At 52.6% G+C, this 20,977-nt stretch overlaps 1 protein-coding gene across 10 annotated transcripts in view; it reads left to right on the plus strand.

Annotated features, from left to right (window-relative positions):
• The window catches only part of MINK1 (misshapen like kinase 1), a 60,932-nt gene extending 41,405 nt beyond the window's left edge, over positions 1–19,527 (plus strand). For 3 of the 10 annotated variants that reach the window (XM_083472472.1, XM_083472480.1, XM_083472475.1), the window contains 16 exons: positions 644–805; positions 1,000–1,112; positions 2,506–2,594; positions 3,440–3,463; positions 5,130–5,302; positions 6,447–6,561; positions 9,132–9,278; positions 11,323–11,434; positions 12,214–12,372; positions 12,471–12,614; positions 14,541–14,675; positions 15,083–15,183; positions 15,606–15,755; positions 15,852–16,011; positions 17,439–17,578; positions 17,910–19,527. In XM_083472472.1, the coding sequence (XP_083328598.1) occupies positions 644–805; positions 1,000–1,112; positions 2,506–2,594; positions 3,440–3,463; positions 5,130–5,302; positions 6,447–6,561; positions 9,132–9,278; positions 11,323–11,434; positions 12,214–12,372; positions 12,471–12,614; positions 14,541–14,675; positions 15,083–15,183; positions 15,606–15,755; positions 15,852–16,011; positions 17,439–17,578; positions 17,910–17,993 (2,008 nt within the window). In that variant the 3' untranslated portion in view covers positions 17,994–19,527. The remainder of the gene's footprint in view (positions 1–643; positions 806–999; positions 1,113–2,505; positions 2,595–3,439; positions 3,464–5,129; positions 5,303–6,446; positions 6,562–9,131; positions 9,279–11,322; positions 11,435–12,213; positions 12,373–12,470; positions 12,615–14,540; positions 14,676–15,082; positions 15,184–15,605; positions 15,756–15,851; positions 16,012–17,438; positions 17,579–17,909) is intronic. The other 7 variants (XM_083472476.1, XM_083472481.1, XM_083472478.1 and 4 more) reach the window with 3 other exon arrangements.
• The last annotated feature ends 1,450 nt before the right edge of the window (positions 19,528–20,977 follow it).

Below are 20,977 nucleotides of genomic sequence, written 5' to 3' on the forward strand. Positions count from 1 at the left end.
CAGGGAGTTCCGTAGTGCAAGCAGGATTCTTCTTCTTTTTTAATATATTTTTACTGAGTTCTTTTTAAAATAAAAATACAAAAACGTACAGACAAAAGCGAAAACAAACAAAACAGTACATACAAAAAGAAAGCAGGTGCAGAACAAACCAACATTGATTCATAATATAACATTGATTGACTGATCAAGCAGGATTCCTTAGGCTGCTCTTTGTGAACATCCATGGTTTTAGGTTTTTTTATATATTGTTTTGGCTTTATTTAGGTTTGCAGTTTTGTGTAAAGCCCTTTTGAATTTCCTTTACGCACAAAAAAAAAGACAAGCGAGGCCAACAAGTCATAGCAAAATAACGGTACCTTGGGGGCCAGCTCTCCCCTCCCGCCCCCCAAACCGAAGCCCTCCATATCCTGCAAGCGATGGATCCAGAGTATCCCAAACTCTTCTTTGGAAGGGTTGCCAGGACTGAGGGAAGCTCCCCCTTGACCCATGGCTGCCCTGGGGCCAGAGCAGACCCTCCACTGGCCTCCCCATCCCACACTGCAGGGCTGTAGGCACCTCTGATCCTCCCCCCCGACTCCTGGGGGGTGCAGCAGCGCAGGCCCCCTGCCCCCTTGACGTGCTTGTGTGCTCCTCCCCTCCGCAGGCCCCGTAGCAAGTCCGCCTGGCACATCCACATGCAGAGCCGGCTGGAGAGGGGCCCCCGGTGGGGGGGCCCTTCGCCAGCCCCTCCTCCTCCTGCCCCTCCGCAGCCCGCCCGCCGGACCCCGCCCCGGGACCCTCTGGCCCCCGTGCCAAACGCCAGTAGGTAATGACGGAGCAGGCTTGCTGGCCAAGCGAGGCTTCCTCTGCGGTGCGCTCTCTCTCTGCACGGTGATGGGCTCTCTGCTGCTGATGCTGCTGGTGGTGGGACAAAGCATTGTGGAACGAGGGGCGTGTGGAGTGAGTTGGGGGGCTGGGAAGGTGGCCTAAACTCAGAGGGGCGCTCTCTTTCCCCCGCAGCAACCCCGACCTTCGGAGGAGCGACCCAGGATGGGAGAGGGCGGACAGTCTGCTGCAGTCCGGCACGGGCAACCTGCCCCAGGCTGGCTCTCTGGAGCGCAACCGCATAGGAGGTGAGGGGGCAGCCGGATCTGTGGGGTGACCTGGGGGGGGGGGAGGTGTTGCATTCCAAAAGCAAAGAAGGGTTGGACCTTGATTAGTAAAATACACACGAGGCGTGACCAGCAAGACTCTGGGAGGAGGTGCCAGTAATAATAATCCGTCTCCACCCTCCGGCCCAGGTCGTTTTATTCACAAAAGAACTTTTTACACAGGGTTCGTAAGAACCAATCAGATTTCCTCTGAGCATTTGAAAAAACCCCACGTGGGACAAAGTCAGATCAGAAGAAATCCTGTTAACTACAAAGACGACTCTGAGCATGCATATATAGTTCAGAGTAAATAAAATAGGAAACAAGGAGGAATGCATTCAGCAAAACCCCCGAGGTCGTAAACAGGCAGGAAAGGAAGGAAGGATGGCAAGGAAAAATAAGTATCTTTATCACCTCCTATGTGAAACTATTTCCTGGCCCTAAGATTAACAACACCAAAGAAAGCTACCTACTATTTTTATGGTCCAAGATGCCTGGTGGGCAACTGGCCTGTGTTTAGAATGCTGATAGGTGCCTGTCAGGCAGAGAAAGAAAATGACCAGTAGAGAAAATGGGGCAGAGATGCAGAGGCTTGTGTGATTTGGTCAGGAATTATTGTCACTGAATCAAACCCAGTCAACGCAGTGCTTTCACTGCTGACACAAATGGCTTGCTCCATATTTTTCATAATTCCTCATAGCAATCTCACCTGATCACTACAGGGAGGGGGCGCCCAGTTCGCTGGGCTTTGCTCCTTGGCGTCGCAGGAAGCTGCCTCCTACGGTGTTGTCCGCACTGGCTGGCGACAGCGGTTCCCCCAGGCGTCTGGCGAGGGCACATTCCCAGCACCCACAAACGCTTTGTCCATCTGACCAGCAAGCAGCAGCTCACTAGGGTTTCAGGCAGGAAATCGTGGAGTTGTAGGGTTGGAAGGGACCCCACCGGTCATCTAGCCCAACCCCACAGGGATATCTCCCAGCCATACCTGGAGAGGCCGGCAGGATTGAACCCGGGACCCTCTCCTTTCACTGACAGTCTGGAATAGGTAGCAAGGCACTAAGCCCACAGCCCCCCAGGTAAACCACGGCCCCCTTTTCTACCACACCCACCCACCCAACAGAGAAGTTCTGAAACGGTGCCCTCTGAATGCTCTCCTTCGCGATCAGGGCTTGGTGTTTCCGTCACCTGGTGTCAGATGATTGGCAGGTGGGGGGCAGTGGTCCGTGGAGGGTCAGCCGCTTATAGATCCAGTCTGCTGACCGGATTCGGTTCCCCGCTCCTGCCTAAGCCCCACTTGTTCCATTGGGGGGGGGTGTTTCACAACGTCTGTGCCCTTTGGGGTCTCTCTGACGCCTCTCCCGCTCTGCTTCTCCAGCCCCCCTGAAATTGGACAGCTCTCCGATCCTGCCGCCAGGGAACAAGCCCAAGGGGGATGACCACCGGTCCCGGCCTGGGCGGCCAGCGGTGAGTACTCTCTGAGGAAGGGAGGAGGCCCGTAGCCCCTTCTGCGTCCGTCTCCCCTCTCCCCACCACTCTAGCCTGAGGAGTCCACCCAGAGGGGGCCCATTGGGCTCCGTCATGGAATCATGGAACCGTATGTTTGCAAGGGACCCCCAAAGGCCATCCAGCCCACCCCACCCCTGTGATGCAGGAATCACAGCTCAAGAATCCCATCCAACCTCTATTTTCAAACCTCCCAAAGTTTAGTTGGAATCTCAGAAAGTTCTCCGTGTGCACCCAAGTTTTTTTGGGGGGGGATGTTGCACTGCAGCCCTGTTTTGTAGGGAGGTGAGGATTGCAGGGGAAGCCGGGGGAGGAAACTGGGGGGGGGACACCTTTAGTTTTTGGGCAATTGGAGCATGTAATCTCTTGGGCCGCTTCTCTGAGGGTGGCTCTTAATGTGTGGCCTTCCTTGCACGCTCCGCCTTGAAAAGGTTTTGAACGGAATTTGGGGTTTTCTTTACTCCCCTTTTTCCTCTGGGAAAGGGCATGACCGCAGGGTGTGTGTGTGTGTTTTCTCAAATTCTCCCCTCTGACCCATAGGGGCCTGGCCCTTTTCCCTCCTGGATTTCTCCTTCTCTTCCTCTCTCTTACTCTCGCTCTCTTCCTCCCTTGCCAACTAGAAATTTGCCCTGAAACTTGCAAGCGATCAGGGGGAGGTGGCTGGGGTGTGGACCCCCGAAGGCTGGGGCTGGGGGGTGAGCAGGGGGGGCTAGAGCATAGGGATCTACCTGGTGGGGAGCAGCCTAACTTCTCTGCCCTTTTTTCTTTCTCTTCCTTTCCTCTTTCCCTCCTTCTGCACGACTCAGAGTTATAAGCGGGCAATCGGAGAGGTTAGTGCCCACACGTCCTCAGTCTCTCTCTCTCTCTCTCTCTCTCTCTCTGCTGCCCCCAAACCACCATGTCCTGTTGCCGCATTGTGAGATCATGAAGTCTTCCCTGATCCCCCTTCCTCCGTGGACATCACTCCCCCTCTGCATCTTTTACCCCCCCCCCTCTCTTGGACCTTTCCCACTCCCCCTTGCTGCTTTCGCTCACAGCTTCTGGCTCGGTTTGGGGCAGGGGGTGGAACTGTGGCCTAGAGGAGAAAGGACTGGCGGGCAGTGCAGCTAATTGGCCACCATTATATTTATTTTTATTTATTTACGCCATTTATATAGATCCCCCACCCTACCCCGCTTCATTGAATGTTTTCAGCCCCAGGGCAGGGAAGCAAACTCACAAAACTGAAACGGACAAAAGCCATGCACAGAACCTACAAAATCATGTAAATGGGACTTGTAAACAACTGAGCACAGAAATGAAATGGGAAATCGTATTTCCAATTCAACAAATTTCGGGCCTCGAGCTCAGCAGGGCTGCCGAGTGGAATCGCTGGACTCTCCCCCCCCCTTCCCAGCTATCTCAGGCCCCATTTGGGGGTCACCGGCCTCACCCCACAGGTGGAACACCCCACGTTTTGCTTTGAGCATAGGTTTGATTAGGCATCTCTCACATGACGTGTGGCCAAGAACCCAAGAAACTTGGCTTTCTCCTCCCACTCTTTTTCCTTTTTATTTATTTAGTTTTTCAGATTGACATTTTACAGTCACCTATCCAGCATACAACATAAAAACAAGATTCCAGGGAATCTCTTGGACTTCCCTCCTCCCCTTTGAGGGTCCTGCTGTCAATCATTTCCTCCTGCATCTTTTATAACCCAAATCTAAAATTCACCATTAAACTACAAGTGATATTCCAATCCTACTAACAATTTAAACTGTTTACATTAGTCTTTAAGATAAGTTCTAAATCTCCCCAATTCCTTATTAAAAAGGTTGAGCAGACCAGAAAAGGGGGGGGGTAGGGGATCGATGGGACGCGGGTGGCGCTGTGGGTTAAACCACAGAGCCTAGGACTTACCGATCAAAAGGTTGGCAGTTCAAATCCCCATGACAGGGTGAGCTCCCGTTGCTCAGTCCCTGCTCCTGCCAACCTAGCAGTTCGAAAGCACATCAAGTGCAAGTAGATGAATAGGTACCACTCCGGCGGGAAGGTAAACGGCGTTTCCGTGTGCTGCTCTGGTTCGCCAGAAGCGGCTTAGTCATGCTGGCCACATGACCCGGAAGCTGCACGCCGGCTCCCTCGGCCAGTAAAGCGAGACGAGCGCCGCAACCCCAGAGTTGGCCATGACTGGACCTAATGGTCAGGGGTCCCTTTACCTATAGGGGATTGATAGCTGGGATTTTTGTTGGGGCTTGGGTGGGGGGCAGGAGAGGCTGGCGCTGGCTTCCTGCTATACCTGTCACAAACTGCGCCCACTGGTCAGTCCTCCTGGTGGGGTGGGGTCTCCATTGCAGGCAGGCCAACTCCCATGCAAGCTTGCTTGGTGTTCCCACCTGCTGTCTCTCTCTCTCTCTCTCTCTCTCTCTCTCTCTCTCTCTCTCCTTCTCTCTCTCTCTCTCCTTCCTCCTTTGCCTCCCTGCGGCAGCCGTGACCCCCTTTCTCTCCTCTCCGCAGAACTTTGTGCTGCCCAAGGACCGCCTGGAGGAGGCGGCCCCCAAGCCCCTCAAGAAGGCCATGGACTACTCCTCCTCCAGCGAGGAGATGGACTCGAGCGAGGAGGAAGAGGAGGAGGAGGAGGAAGGAGAAGGGGAGCGCTCCGAGCCCACGGCAGACACTCCGGGCACCAGGTGAGGCCAGGGGCCGTGAACACGCTGGCACTTTGGGGGAGCGCCTGGCTGCACGCAAGGAGGTCAGGGGAGCCCCGTGGTGGCAGGAGGATCAGGACCAAAGGGCACCCAGGGGGAAGGGAGCCCCCAAGCAGGGCCTGAGTCTCTCCAAGGGGCTTTCAGAGAGGCCGAAGGTGCATGAGAAGAGACCTGCTGGATCAGCCCCATAACCCGCCCAGGCCAGCATCCTGTTCCCACAGCCAGGTGCCCATTATGGGAAACCTGCAAGCAGGATCGGAGCACAAGAGCAGCGGCGCCCGGCATTCAGAACCATCGCTGCTTCCATCCATGGAAGTAGAGCCGAGGACCTTAAGGTCCATGAAGAACCATAGTTTAGAGGTCCCTAAGGAAGTCAGACTACCCTCCACCACAGCCAGGGTCTTCTCAGTGATGGCTCCAGCCTGGTGGAATGCTCTGTCCCAGGAGACCAGGGCCCTGCAGGATTTAACCTCCTTCCGCAGGGCCTGTAAGACAGAGCTATTCCGCCTGGCTTTCAATTTGAATTCAGCCTGATCTTTTATTCCCCTTCCTTCCCTCTCCTTCCCCTTTTTATGAAGATTACCCGCTCTGAGACCCCACAGCTAATTCTCCCCTGGTCTCCTCGCTGGCCCAAGTAGGACCAATTCAGCCAGCTAGCCCTGGGGATTATCTAATTGATTTTTGAATTTTACTGTTATTCATGTTTTTATACTGTATTTTATGCTGCTTTTATAATTAAGTGTTTTAAAGTGTTTTGTTAGCCACCCTGAGCAGGATATAAATAAAATTATTATTATTATTATTATTATTATTATTATTATTATTATCTCCTCCATGATTTGTCCGAGTTGTTGGTCCTCACTGCCTCCTGCAGCAGGGAGTTCCATAGTTTGAATCTGTTCGGTGTGAAGGACTTTTCCCCCTTTTTTATATTCAGCTTCACTGAACCCTCACAGGTTCTAGTGTTATGGGGGGGGCGACTTTCCTTTGTCCTCTTCTCTTTCTAGTTGGGCCTCCTTCCAGACTTCATGGTCTCTGGGCGGGGGGGGGGAGGCAGGGTTAACGTGGCCTCTGTCCCCCTCGGACCGCTTCCGTGTGTCTTCTGACCTCTCCCTCCCTGTTGCAGAGACGGCGACACGGACTCTGTGAGCACCATGGTGGTTCATGACGTGGAGGATCTGACGGGCGGCAGTGGCGGTTCAGAGAGCTCCTATGGCGAGGGCACCATGCTGGTGCAGCGGGTGAGAATCACGCTTTGCAGCCTCCGTCCTGTTTGTGTGTGTGTGTGGAGGGATGACCCCTCCCCTGGCCTCTCCCTCTTGCGGCTGGGAGGTGCAGGAACTGCTTCCTGGGGGTACAAAAGTCCTAAAATCATCTAGCCCTGTTAGAATTCCTGCTCCGTGATTGTAGTCATGGGATTGTTGTCTTTCACATATGTTTTGACTCCACCGAGTGGGAAGTGACGGAGACAGGATGTTTGTGTTCCTGTGTTCCGTGAAGTGAGACTATTGTCCTTTGTCCTTTTTCTCTTTGATGCTAGAGAGGGAGCCATGTTGCAGTGCTCCGTGTGGGTTTATATGTAAATAAAGTAGATTAGCCAAAATGCTGAGTTGCTGAGGTCTGTTATGCAAACTGCGCTAACTCTGCGGATCCCTAAGTGTGCTGGTGTCTGTTGGCATCGGTCGCTGTGATGTTTGGGCAGAAGAAAGCTTTTGAAGCTCCCGAACGATCGACCAGGAGGGAGAGAACATGCCAGTCGGGCACGTGTCTCTGCCAGGGTCCTACTCATGTGTAGGCTGAACTCCTGACAAGCCCGCCCCTTGCAATGCAGGAATCTCAGCTGAAGCATCCATGACAGACAGCCATCCAACCTCTGCTTAAAAACTGCCAGTGAAGAGAATCCACCGCCTTCTGAGCTCATGGAATTGTAGAGTTGGAGGGGGACCAGTGCTTTTTTCCTGGGGGGACGCAGGGGGACGCATACCCCTAAACATCTTGGGAATCTTAAGTTTGGCCTCATTGAGGGGCAGTATGAGTAGGAAAAGGAGAGTACACCTAAACATTTTTTTTTAGGAAGAAAGCACTGGAAGGGACTCCAAGGGCCATCTAGTCCAGCCCTCAGAGCCAGAGGAAGGAATGCCACCTCCTGAGGCTTTTATATTTATTCATTTGTGACATGCCCTAAGGCCCCAGGGCAAGGGTGACGCGTTAAAGCACAATATATATATATATATATTTAATGCTTTTTATTGAGTTTTCTTTAACACAAACAAAACAAAATAAATACACTGAAGTTCTACAGTCCTATGTACACTTATTTCCTCAATGCTCTGTCAAGCATAGACTTCCTCCCTTCAACAGGTTTTCATATTAATCTTTCATTTCCCGCAGATTCTTAATAACATCCTATTCACATCATAAGATTTATTTTAATCCTACTACAGTCTTTAAACTTCTATATTGCATATATACTCCACAAATTTACTCCACTCACGTCTGAACTTTGTTTCCTCTTGGTTACGGATCCTGTGGTCAGTTTTGCTAATTCAGTCTATTTGACCATTTTTGTCTGCCACTCCACTAATGTTGGTATTTCCTGAGTTTTCCATTTTTGGGCTACTAAGATTCTGGCGGCAGTCGTAGCCTGCATGAATAATCTCTGGCACAATATTTAAAACAGCTTGAGGCCGTAAGAATGAGATGGGTCCCGAACCGTCACGCCTCAAGTGTCAAAAGCCAGGGCAAAGGGGTGGCATCCGCAGCTGGTCTCCACCACCGTGGGGGTTAGAAGCTTGCTGGGTGATGAAAAAGGTATTTAAATATACCTTCTTGAAGAAACCAGAGGCCTTCCTCCTGGGCATGGTCGGCCAATTGGTGCCAAAGAAGGATAGAACTTTCTTTATGTATGCAACAACAGCAGCAGGAATACTTATTGCAAAGTATTGGAAGACACAAGATCTACCCACCCTGGAAGAGTGGCAGATGAAGGTGATGGACTATATGGAACTGGCGGAAATGACTGGCAGAATCCGAGATCAGGGAGAAGAGTTGGTGGAAGAAGATTGGAAGAAATTTAAAGACTATTTGCAGAAATACTGTAAAATTAATGAATGTTAAAATGACGTTGGAATGGAAATAAGTGGTTTTGGTAATAAGGTTAATAAGAATATGCAAATATAGATCGTTATATGGATGGAAATATATAGTTATAATAGGTTAAGATACAGAGCAAAGATAAACGAAAGAGGGTAAGGATTTGCTGAAAGGATTTTGTAAACGGGAATACAAAAAGGGGAGGTGTGAGGAGGTCAAGGAAATAAGTAAATGAGCCTAAAGATATTGAAAAATGGATTTTTGTCTTTTTTATTTTTTTTTCTCTTTTTTTGCTTTTTTTTCAGCCATCTGTTTTTTGTATTTTGTATTTTCCTTTTTCTTTTTTAGGTCCTCCTTTTGGTGTTTTTCTTGTTATCTTTTTTCTTTTTTTTGTGAAATTTGTGTTTATGTGTAATCTTTGGTATAGTTTTCTTGCTTCTTTGAACCTATGTTTGTAAAATTTTAATAAATATTTTATATATATATAAAAAAGAAGAAGCTTGCTGGGTGATGGTGAGGATGATTTGGGGGGGGGGGATTGCAGGAGGCTCAGCACTCCAAACAGGACACCAAACTCTGAACCTATCAGGCCTGTGTGTGTGTGTGTGTCGTACTCTGAGCCCCGCAGGGGCTGCAAGACCCCACCACCGATGGCGCTGAAGGGCTCCATTTCTCCGTCCCCGCTGCCTTGACACCCCTCTTCCCCTCCCTCTCGCAGACCCCCGAGGAGGAGCGGGGCCTCCTGCACAGCGACAGCAACGGCTACACCAACCTGCCGGACGTGGTCCAGCCCAGCCACTCGCCCACCGAGGCCAAGAGCAGCAGCAACGGGTCCTCCTCGCCAGCCAAGGACACGGCCACCGACGTGAGTTTGGGGAAGAATAAGAATAAATTTTATTTATACCCCGGCCAGAGCCGGGCTCAGGGCAGCTAACACCAATAAAATTACAGTGAAAACATAATAGGGGGGAAACTAATTTAAAATGCAATTTAAAAAGAGAGAGGAAGGCTTGCTCCAGGCCTCCCACTTCCTTTCTCCTTTGGCCTGCAGTGACTCCTCCTCGTAGGGCCGTGGCCACATTCCTCCTCCTTTGCTCCAGCCCTCTGCGTCTTAGGGAGGGGGAGCAGCTATCGCCTGCCTGAGGTTTGGTGCTGTGGGACATTTGGGCTGCTCCGCAGTGCCTTTGTGGGGGTGGAGTTGCAGCTCTTTGCTCTTAACGTTAAATAAGTTGGAGATCTTGTTATTAAATATACCAAGAAAAAAGCACACCAAGAACTCTGGCCAATAAAAGTTTCAATAGTGGGAGGGGTCCCTACTCGCAAATCAATAGTCAATTGTAACAAAAACTAAATCCATTCAAAAGTATGTATTCTGTCAAGGATTACAAACTCAAATAGAGATTACAAACTCAAACTCATAAGAATATGTATAACACAATAATTCTCTCTATTTGAGTTTGGAATCCTTGTCAGAATACATACTTTTGAATGGATTAGTTTTTGTTACAATTGACTATTGATTTGCGAGTAGGGACCCCTCCCACTATTGAAACTTATACAGTGGTACCTCGGGTTAAGTACTTAATTCATTCCAGAGGTCCGTTCTTAACCTGAAAGTGTTCTTAACCTGAAGCACCACTTTAGCTAATAGGGCCTCCTGCTGCCGCTGCACGATTTCTGTTCTCATCCTGAAGCAAAGTTCTTAAACCGAGGTAATATTTCTGGGTTAGCGGAGTCTGTAACCTGAAGCGTATGTAACCCAAGGTACCACTGTATTGGCCAGAGTTCTTGGTGCGCTTTTTTCTTTGCTCTTAGCGAGCAGGTGAGGGTAGCTTGGGCGGAAGGTCTCCGGGAGCAGAATCTGTCCTCTGTCTCGACATCACCAGCCCTTATGAACCGAAGGAGAGCCTTGCTGGATGAGCATCCTTTTCCCAAACAGATGCCCCCAGGGGAAACCAACAAGCACGAGAGCATCTCTCGCCTCCTGCCGTTTCCAGGGATGCAGAAGAATTGCTACCTCCCACTGCGGAGGGCAGGGCAGAACCGTCCTAGCTTGTCATCAATAGCTCAGGTGGCGCTGTACTCTAAACCACTCAGCCTCTTGGGTTTGCCGATCGGAAGGTCGCGGTTCGAATTCCCATGATGGGGTGAGCTCCTGTTGCTCTGTCCCAGCTCCTGCCAACCTGGCAGTTCGAAAGCACGGCAAAGTGCAAGTAGATAAATAGGTACCACTCCGGCGGGAAGGTAAACAGCGTTTCCATGCACTCTGGCTTCTGTCACGGTGTCCCATTGCGCCAGAAGCGATTTAGTCCTGCTGGCCACATAATGCTGAAAGCTGTTTGTGGACAATCGCCGGCTCCCTTGGCCTGAAAGCAAGATGAGCGCCGCAACCCGAGTCACCTTTGACTAGACTTAACTACCTCTTACCTTCACCTCCTCCATGAATCTGCCCCGTCCTCTTTTAAAGCCACGTGGGTTTGCTGGCCATTGCTGCATGAGCCCTTCCAAACAGGACTTAAGCAGAAAGAGATGGTGGCGGTTGTGGGGTTTTTTAAAAAAATGTTCCATGCAAGATTTTACAATTCATGGGATTCTCATGGCAATTGTTCCAAATCGGGTTTGTGCAAAATCAGAAACAGCTTGTAGCTAGTTTTTTGAAACATAGGTAGTAGTTGTAATGAAATGTGAGATTCTACAAACTCTAGCCTTTTATCCTAAGCGGGCAGGGAAGGAAAGCACAGGGAGTTAAAGCAAATTAAATAAACCATGCACGGTCCTTGGGCGTTTGGGCTTGTTGGGGCAGTGCAGGGACCTGGCATTGTAGCCCTCCTTCCTCCAGGCATTGGATATCGTCCCCTAACCTGCTTCTGTCTCTCTCTCACTACGCCCCTCTCACCCCTCAATTGCAGTACCAGTCAAGGGGGCTGGTCAAGGCTCCCGGAAAGAGCTCCTTCACGATGTTTGTGGACTTGGGCATCTACCACAGCTCGCCTGGAGGGGGCGACACCATCCCCATCACTGGTGAGACCTTGCAGGGAGGGGAGGTGGGGAGGGGAGGGGTGTCCCTTGGCCTGCTTCCTCCCGCACGAGAGCCTGTGCTGCACAGACTTGTAGTTAAAAAAACAGACAGATCCGTGTCGCGGGCCCAGAAATACAAACAATTCAAACAATACCCATAGTCAGTGGAGTGGGACATTTCAGACAATGGCAAAAAGATGTTTCTAGATTTACCTGGCAGGGGAAGAAACCAAGCATTAAGTATAAATTACTATAGATACAAAAGAAAGAGGTGGATTTTCCCTGCCGGATTTGAAATTATATTATGAAGCGTCCTGTCCCTGCAGGCTGCAGGAGTGGATAACTTTAAAAAATACAGATATTTTGGACCTTGAGGGTCATGACAACAGATTTGGATGGCATGCATATTTATGGTACGAGAAGACCAAAGTGCATATAGCGTTTTTTAATCATTTGGTAATAAAATCCATTTATGGAAGGTCCCAAATTCAGTCCCCAAAGGTAGTATCTCCAGGTAGGGCAGGGAGCTTATGCAAGTCCTCACATAGAATCGTAGAGCTGGAAGGCACCCCAGGGGTCATCTAGCCCAACCCGCTGCAGAGCAGAAAGCGCAGCTCAAGAATCCATGACGGACAGCCGTCAAGACTCTCTTGAGAAGAGGCTGCCGCCTTCCAGCGAAGGAGACCCTCAGGCAGCTCAGCTCCCCCCTCCCACTCCCCCACCCCCGGAGCAAACTAGGAAGGCTTGACCTGTGTGATTTCTCTCTCTTTCCACCCGCAAAGCGTTTGACCCGGGGCGGCTGGAGCAGCTGCAGCTGGAGGCGCGGAAGGGCTCTGTGGTCAACGTGAACCCCACCAACACGCGGCCCCACAGCGACACCCCCGAGATCCGCAAGTACAAGAAGCGCTTCAACTCGGAGATCCTGTGTGCCGCCCTCTGGGGTGAGGAGGCAGGGACCCTTGGGTGGGCCAGGGCGCGGCTGCCCCTCCCCATCCCCCCGGCCTCTCCCTCACCCTCTGCCTCGCTGCCCACGCTTTAGGGGTCAACTTGCTGGTGGGGACCGAGAACGGGCTGATGCTCCTGGACCGGAGTGGGCAAGGCAAGGTCTACACCCTCATCAACCGGCGCCGCTTCCAGCAGATGGACGTCCTGGAAGGGCTCAACCTCCTGACCACCATCTCGGGTGAGGAGTGGGACCGGCCTTGGCCCCCTAGGGCCTCCCCATAAGTCCCCCCCCCCCCAGCCCTGTACTTCTTGATATGGACACACAGCAAGGTTCAGGGAGAAGAAGCCTGGAGTCCCAGAGGGAGAGGGGGCTTGTAGCATCCCCAAAAGAAGGAAGGGTTGGACTCTGATTAATAGAATAAACACAAGCCTTGACCAGCAAGACTCTGGGAGGAGGTGCCAATAATAATAATAATAATAATAATAATAATAATAATAATAGTCCTCCCTCCACCCCTCAGCCCAGGTCGTTTTATTCACAAAAGAACTTTTACACAGTGTCTGTAAGAACCAATCAGATTTCCTCTGAGCATTTCAAAAAACCCCACGTGGGGACAAAGTCAGATCAGAAGAAATTCTTTTAACTACAAAGACTACTCTGAGCATGCATATGGAGTTCAGAGTAAATGAAAGAGGAAGGGAAGAGGAATGCTTTTAGGAAACTCTGGAGGTCATAAAAGGAGTAAACAGGAGAGGACGGAAGGATGACAAGGAAAGAGAATTTACCATCTCCTTGTGAACTCTCTTCCTAGCCGTTAAGATCTATCTAAAGATTATCAAGCTACAATAGCTACATCAAAGCTAACTTTATGACCCAGGATGCCTGATGAAGCAACTGGCCTGTGTTTCAGAATGCTTATATGTGCCTGTCAGGCGTAGAGAAAGCAAATGGCAGAGGTGCAGAGGCTTGTGGGATTTGATCAGAAATTATTGTCAATGAATCAAACCCAGTCAATGCAATGTGTTCATCGCGGACACAGTGGCTTGCTTCATATTTTATAATTCCTCATAGTAATCCCACCTGACCCCCACACTCTGGATATTTGCACTCCTACAGGGGCTACAGGATGTCAGAGACTGGTGGGACGCTGCGGGGGGTGCACCCCAGGGGAAAGGGGGCTGGAGTCTGACTGGGGAGAGGGGGCCAGCGATTTGTGGGGAGCTGCCCCGGCCAGCAGGCAGGAGTCGGAGGCAGGAGAAGCTTCAGAGCTGGAGGGGGGGCACAGAATGGGGTGGAAACAGAGGAGGAAGAGGCAGGCCCCGAAAGGAAAGGGCCCAGGGGCTCCCCCCCCCCCCCGTTCCTTCCTTGCTGTCTCCCGGAACCAGGAGGGGGTTGAAAAGGGAGGAGCAGAGGACGTTTCCATGCAGGCGCAGTTTCTGGCTGCGTGTGTTGCAGGGAAATGCATTTTATGGTGGCAACTACTCTATAGCTCTATAGTTCTTGAGGGACGCAAGTGGCGCTGTGGGTTAAACCACAGAGTCTAGGACTTGCTGATCAGAAGGTCAGCGGTTCGAATCCCTGTGACGGGGTGAGCTCCCGTTGCTCAGTCCCTGCTCCTGCCCACCTAGCAGTTCGAAAGCACATCAAAGTGCAAGTAGATAAGTAGGTACCACTCCAGCAGGAAGGTAAACGGCGTTTCCGTGTGCTGCTCTGGTTCGCCAGAAGCGGCTTAGTCCTGCTGGCCACATGACCCGGAAGCTGTATGCCAGCTCCCTCGGCCACTAAAGCGAGATGAGCGCCACAATCCCAGAGTCGGGCACGACTGGACCTAATGGTCAGGGGTCCCTTTACCTTGTTACTCTATAGCTTCCGGACCTGGGAAAGAGCTGTGGAAGCGGCTCGTCAGTGTTAACTTTGGCGATAACGACTTGACTCTTTGCCGTGGGCCTCCCTTCGGCTGCCGAGCGCCTTGACACAGAAGCACAGCCCTGCCCAAGGAGAGGGCTCTGGAATTGCAGGCCGCAGGAATCTCTTCCACACACACGTCCTGCAGGAAACCACACACACATCCCCGACACCCTCTCCCCCTTTTTTCTCCCCTGACCTGTGAATAAAGGATCCTTGGTTCTCTCTCTCTCTCCCCGCCCCCCCCCACCCCTTTAGGGAAGAGGAACAAGCTTCGCGTCTACTACCTCTCCTGGCTGCGGAACAAAATTTTGCACAACGACCCCGAAGTGGAGAAGAAGCAAGGCTGGACCACCGTGGGGGACATGGAGGGCTGTGTCCACTACCGCGTGGGTAAGTGGGGTGCGGGTCCCGGGCTGAGCGGTCGGGGCCAGGAGACCCCACCACACCCCATCCCAGGGGGCAGACACATTGACAATTCAGCCCAGAAACCACCTGCCCCAGGAAGAATTAAATTTGGCCAAACCCACCAATTACGGTAATGTTGATGCCTCAATGAGTAGCCCAGGTGCAGGATCCAAGCAGACGAGCAACACTCTCGCCTCCTGCAATTCCCAGTTACTGGGATCCAGTGGCAGGGAGTTCCTCAGTCCCAACGATCCGTCTCTCATGGCCAAGCTCGCTCTCTCTTTCTTGAAACCAGGAGGGGGAGCCCCTTGAGCCTGGAACTGCCACAGGTTATGAAAGGAAGGTGTGGGGTCCAGCCCTAACATCCCCCCCTTCCTGGTTCTTTCTCTCAGTGAAATACGAGCGGATCAAGTTCCTGGTCATTGCACTCAAGAACTCAGTGGAAGTCTATGCCTGGGCACCCAAGCCCTACCACAAATTCATGGCCTTCAAGGTACTGGGGAGGCTGGAATCGGGGGGGGGGGCTCCCTGGGGGAGAAGGGAGCCTTTGGGGCTCTGCAGGACACCCTGAAATCTGCACGGCAGGGCCCCTGATTTTCAGCGTGGGGAGCGGGTTTTGATAGCAGCGGGAGCCTCACAAAAGCGTGGCTTGGCTGGAAGGATCAGGGGAGAGGGGACTGATTTGGTGACTGGGAGGAGAGCGTCCGAATTGGAAGGGGCACCCAGGGGCCATCTAGCCCAGCCCCCGGGTGCAGTGAAGGGGTGACCGCTGAAGAATCCCTAACAGGTGTGGCATCCACCCCCTTCCGAGGTCATAGAATTGTGGAGTTGGAAGGGGTCCTGGGTGGCTCCTCATGGCCAGAACCCCCCCCCCCACGCAACACTCTTCCTGCCTCCCCCTGCTTTGTCTTCCAGTCTTTTGCTGACTTGCCTCACCGGCCGCTGCTGGTGGAGCTGACGGTGGAGGAGGGCCAACGGCTCAAAGTGATCTACGGATCCTGTGCCGGCTTCCACGCCATCGACGTGGACTCAGGAAACAACTACGACATCTATATACCAGTACATGTAAGCCTGGCCAGCGGGCGGAAGAGGGGAGCAGGCTGTGGGGGTTGGCGGGTGGGCCTCACTTAAGCCTCCCTTCTCCTCCTCCTGCCGCCCCAGATCCAGTCGCAGGTCACCCCCCATGCCATCATCTTCCTGACCAACACCGAAGGGATGGAGATGCTCCTTTGCTACGAGGACGAGGGCGTCTACGTCAACACCTACGGGCGCATCATCAAGGACGTCGTGCTGCAGTGGGGGGAGATGCCCACCTCTGTCGGTAAGCCTGGAGCAGCAGGGGGCGCTCAGGGTGGGGGCCCTGCAGTCTAGATGCTGAGGGGCCTGCAATGCAACAGGGGGGGTGTTGCAGCTGTGTGCGGTGTGGGGCCCCTTTCCTTGCCGAATGTCCCAAAGTCAGTCTCCAGCAGCAGCCTCACAGAACCATGGAATTGTAGCACTGGAAGAAGGGGACCCCCAGAGTCATCTAGTCCAGCCCCCTGCCTTGGTGAAGATTTGACATTTTCATCCCCCAAAAGTTTTTGATTTGAGTTTCTACCGAAATGAGGCTGCATTTTAATGTTGTGTTTTAATCTTGTTTTTAAGTTGTATTTTAATCAGTTGTTTTTATGCCTGGTGTTAGTCGCCCTGAGCCCGGTCTTGGCTGGGGAGGGCGGGGTATAAATAAAATTTATTATTATTATTAAAGAACGGCAGCTGAAGCATTCCTGACAGATAGTAATCCAGCCTCTGCTTTAAAAACTTCAAGGTATCGGGAGTCCCCAAACTCCCAAAGGCCTTTGATCCATTGTCAAACAGCTCTTACTGTCACAATTTCCCCCCTCATGCTTAGTTTTTTTCCTGATGTTGAAAGACGAATCTGGGCAGTAGATCAATACAGTACAGTCATACCTCGGGTTACAGGCCCTTCAGGTTGCGCATTTTCAGGTTACGGACACGCCAAACCCAGAAGTAGTGGCAACGGGTTCCTTCCGGTTTTCGGCACTCGTGCATGTGCAGAAACGCTAAATCGTGCTTTGCGTATGTGCTGAATCGCGACCCGCGCAGACGCGACGCTGCGGGTTGCAAACAGATGCGGCCCTGCAGGTTGCCTCCCGCACGAATCACGTTTGCAACCCGAGCATCCACTGTATATAAAAGCAATAAGGTGACTGGTGTGTTTCTGAGCCGTCTTCAAGGGCAGCCCCATGCAGAGTGTGTTTCAGTACAGTGGTACCTCGGGTTAAGTACTTAATTCGTTCCGGAGGTCCGTTCTTAACCTGAAACTGTTCTTAACCTGAAGCACCACTTTAGCTAATGGGGCCTCCCGCCGCTGCTGCGTGATTTCTGTTCTCACCCTGAAGCAAAGTTCTTAACCCGAGGTACTATTTCTGGGTTAGCGGAGTCTGTAACCTGAAGCGTATGTAACCTGAAGTTTATGTAACCTGAGGTACCACTGTATTCTAATCTGGAAGCTGCCAGAGGGTGGTGGCCGTGTCACCTGTGCCCCAAAGGGGCTGCAGCTGGCAGAACAGCTGGAGCTGGGCAGAGACCCTCCTGGCCCCCGGGGCATCCCGTGACAGAGTTGCATTCGGGACCCGTTGCTGAGCTGCAGCCGCTTCCTGTCTTCCTTGTGGGCTTGGCACCCACCCACCCCGTGCTCAGCGAGGAAGCCTCACGTGTCCCCCTTTCTCTCCCCCTGCCCCTCAGCTTATATCTGCTCCAATCAGATCATGGGTTGGGGCGAGAAAGCCATTGAGATCCGCTCGGTAGAGACGGGGCACCTGGACGGCGTCTTCATGCACAAGCGGGCGCAGCGCCTGAAGTTCCTGTGCGAGCGCAACGACAAGGTGGGTGCGAGTCACGACTCCTGGATCCAGCCCCGCCAGACTCCACTTGAGCCTGGGGCCGGTGGTGTGTGTGTGTGTTTTCTTGTCTCAAGGCACAACTGCGCCATCCCGGCTGGCTCCACATTTGCTGCTGCCAGCAGGGTGGAGGGGGCACTCGTGGCAGACCCCCTGCCAATCTCCTCTTTGCTGCATGAGTCATTGGAGCCAGCTAGTATGGTCACTGGGAGGGCCACTGCTTGACTGCAGAGGGACTTTGGGGGGGAGTGATTCCTGACCCCCACTGACTGCCTGCTCTTCCTTCACGTCCTCCTTCCTTCATCCCTCCCTGCAGGTCTTCTTCGCCTCCGTTCGCTCTGGGGGCAGCAGCCAGGTCTACTTCATGACCCTCAACAGGAACTGCATCATGAACTGGTGAGGGCAGGGGGGCTCGCCCCACCCCGCCCCTCCTGCTTGCCCCACTCCGTGGCGGAGGGGGGGGAGAAGGAGGAGGAGGAGGGTCTCGTCAGATGCCCCGCCTGAGCTCAAGACGGCCCAGAGAAGACCATCCCGTGAAAGTGAAAGCGATGCCTTGGCGGGTCACTTCTCAGTCCCGCCCTCCCCTCCTCTCGGCTGCCCTTGGGGGGCCTCGGCACCCCCATTTAACTCTTCTGTTTCTGATAGGAAAGACGTCGGCTGCGTGGCTGGGCTGGGAAGGGTCCAGTCCTAAAAAAGACAGCCATCCTTTGCTGCCTATTGTGGTGGTCCCACTTCAGGGTGGTTGGGGAGGGGCGTGGGGAGCAGCGCCTAACCCCCCCCATCCCAGAATTCAGCAGTATTTCAGTGTCCCAAAGAGGATGGGGGGGGGCGGAACGGCCTCTGGGTTTTATTATCAAAGCCAAATCATGTAAATAAAAGCAGCTGGGAGAATCCCCCCCCCCTTTCCTATCTTCCAATCAGAGGAGGAGGGAAAGCTGCAGCTCCCCACAGCTTATGGGGACAGGGTGTGGGGAGTAGCTGGGGGCCACTTTTGCGGAGGGGAGGGGGAGAGAAGAGGAGGAGGAAGTGTGGGTATTCTCCCATTCTGAGCCATTTCCCCCATGTCCCTTGCAGGTAGACCTGTCTGGCTTTGTGAAACTCACCCCCCCCCAAAAAAAAATAATATTCTTGCAGCACGTGGCAAGCATCTCCACCTGCTGGCTTCCTTTCTCTCTCTCTCATATCCGTGGGGGAAGTGATAAGGGACTGAGAATGAGGTTGCCCCCCCATCCTGGCTCACCAGTAAGTTTTGGGGGGCAAAACCGCTGGCACCTCCCTCCTGACCCGCCCCCCTCCCGACCAGCCAGCCATGGGACGTGTGTTGGATGTATATCAGAATTCTCTCCCGCCCCCCAGCCACCCATGGGGGGAGCTGTGTATATTTTGCTTTAATTATTCCTTTTTGTAATGGCAATTAAGTAATTAACTAACAAAGCACTTTAACTGGGCCCACCTAATCAGGGTGGTTAGTGGATTGGGAAGGGGGAGCAGGAAGCTGGGGGGGGGCTTGGCAGTGTCTCCCCCCACCCCACCCCAAACCCTGCAAGGCAGCTTTTTCCTTCCCAGGGTGTTGTGGGGGAGACAGGAGGTGAAGTTGGCTTCTTGCCTGTCTTTGCTGCACCCCGCTCTTGATTCCTCACTGGGTTTGGGGCTTCCCATGGGGGGGCGCTGACGGCCGGCTGCTGGAGAGAGGCGGGGGCCACGAGGCCAGATCCCCTTGCGCAACCCTCTCCCCGCCCCCCCTTCCTTGGGCAACTTTGGTTTCTTGTGTATTTTCGCTTGCGTTTGTATATAACCCTCCCGGACCCCAGCGTGGGCGGAGGGAGCAGCCCCCCACCCCACCCCGCCCTCCAGCAATCAGCGGTGGCCTTGGGATGATGATGATGATGATGAAGACAACATCTGTTTAATAAAAGAACCAAAATCTGTGAGTCCTCCTCGCGTGGCTGTCTCTCTTTTCCCAGGGCGCACAGGTCTCTCTATCCTTGCACCCCGTAGGAACCTGGAAGTGGCTGTTGGGATGCTTCCAAGGGAACGGGGGCAATTTGCAAGCCCCCAGCTGCCCCCAGCCCACCGGCTGGATCTCCAGTCCTTGGCTCAGCATGAAACCTCAGCGTTTTGGCTAATCTACTTTATTTACATATAAACCCACACGGAGCACTGCAACATGGCTCCCTCTCTCTAGCATCAGACAGCAAAGAGAAAAAGGACAAAGGACAATAGTCCCACTTCACGGAACACAGGAACACAAACATCTTTTTTTCGTCACTTCCCATTTTGTGGAGTCAAAACATATGTGAAAGACAACAATCCCATGACTGCAATCACGGAGCAGGAATTCTAACAGGCTGTGCTGTGCCTGCAAAGACAGAGGCAGCAAGGCTTCTGAATATCAGTTTCCGGAAACCACAGGAGGAGAGATTGGCTCTTATGCTTGGATCCTGCTGCAGGTTTCCCAAAAGAGTCACCTGGTGAGAACAGGATATTGGACCAATTGGGCCAGAGACCTGACCTGGCAAGCTTTTCTTACATTTACAATAGCATTACGTTGCCCCAGCCGCTTGGGGGGGATTCCAGCAGGTATAAAAGCATAATAATAAAACATCTCACATTTAAAACTTCCCTCTACAGGGCTGCCTTCAGGTGTCTTCTGAAAGTAAGTTCATTTCCTTGACATCTGGTGGGAGGGCGTTCCACAGGGCGGGAGCCACCACCGAGAAGGCCCTCTGCTGGTTCCCTGTAACCTCCCTTCTCACAGGGAGGGAACCACCAGAAGGACCTCGGAGCTGGACCTCAGTGTCCAGGCTGGACGATGGGGGTGGAGATGCTCCTTCAGGTGTACAAAGCAGAGGCAGCAAAGCAGTTCCCAGCCTGAGCACCCAGCACCCCTCTGTTCAACCAATCTGCAAATTGCTGGGTGAAGCAGGGCCAGCTGCCTTATCCTAGTCCGGGATCAAGGCAACTTGCTCGTTTCCCTGGCAGACCCCACTAAATCCGCTAAGACCCAGGGACTCCAAGACCAACACCCTCTGCATTTCCCAGGCAGTTCCCTTGCAAGTTACTCGGAGAGTAAGGGCAGCCCATGCTCCCGTCTCTCCCAGGTCTCAGAAGAGCAATCTGGCTTCTTAGCTCTGATCCTAAACTCCCAGCAGCAGGAACTCTAAGCCTCTGGGCATGTGGTGGATCCTAAAAACCCCAAGGTTGGCAGTTGCACACGCACACTGATGGTCAAATTAGGAAACTTTATTCAAAATAACCGGAGTAGGGAAAAGCAGGCAGGTCAGATCAGAACATACAACACACCAGAGCTCTGTGGTTCCAAAACCGGACCAGTCCTTGCCTATACACAACACCAGAGTTGTGGTTTACTCACAAGGAAGCAGC

This window comes from Podarcis liolepis (assembly GCF_965112155.1).
Source record: "Podarcis liolepis genome assembly, chromosome: 13".
NCBI lineage: Eukaryota > Metazoa > Chordata > Lepidosauria > Squamata > Lacertidae > Podarcis > Podarcis liolepis.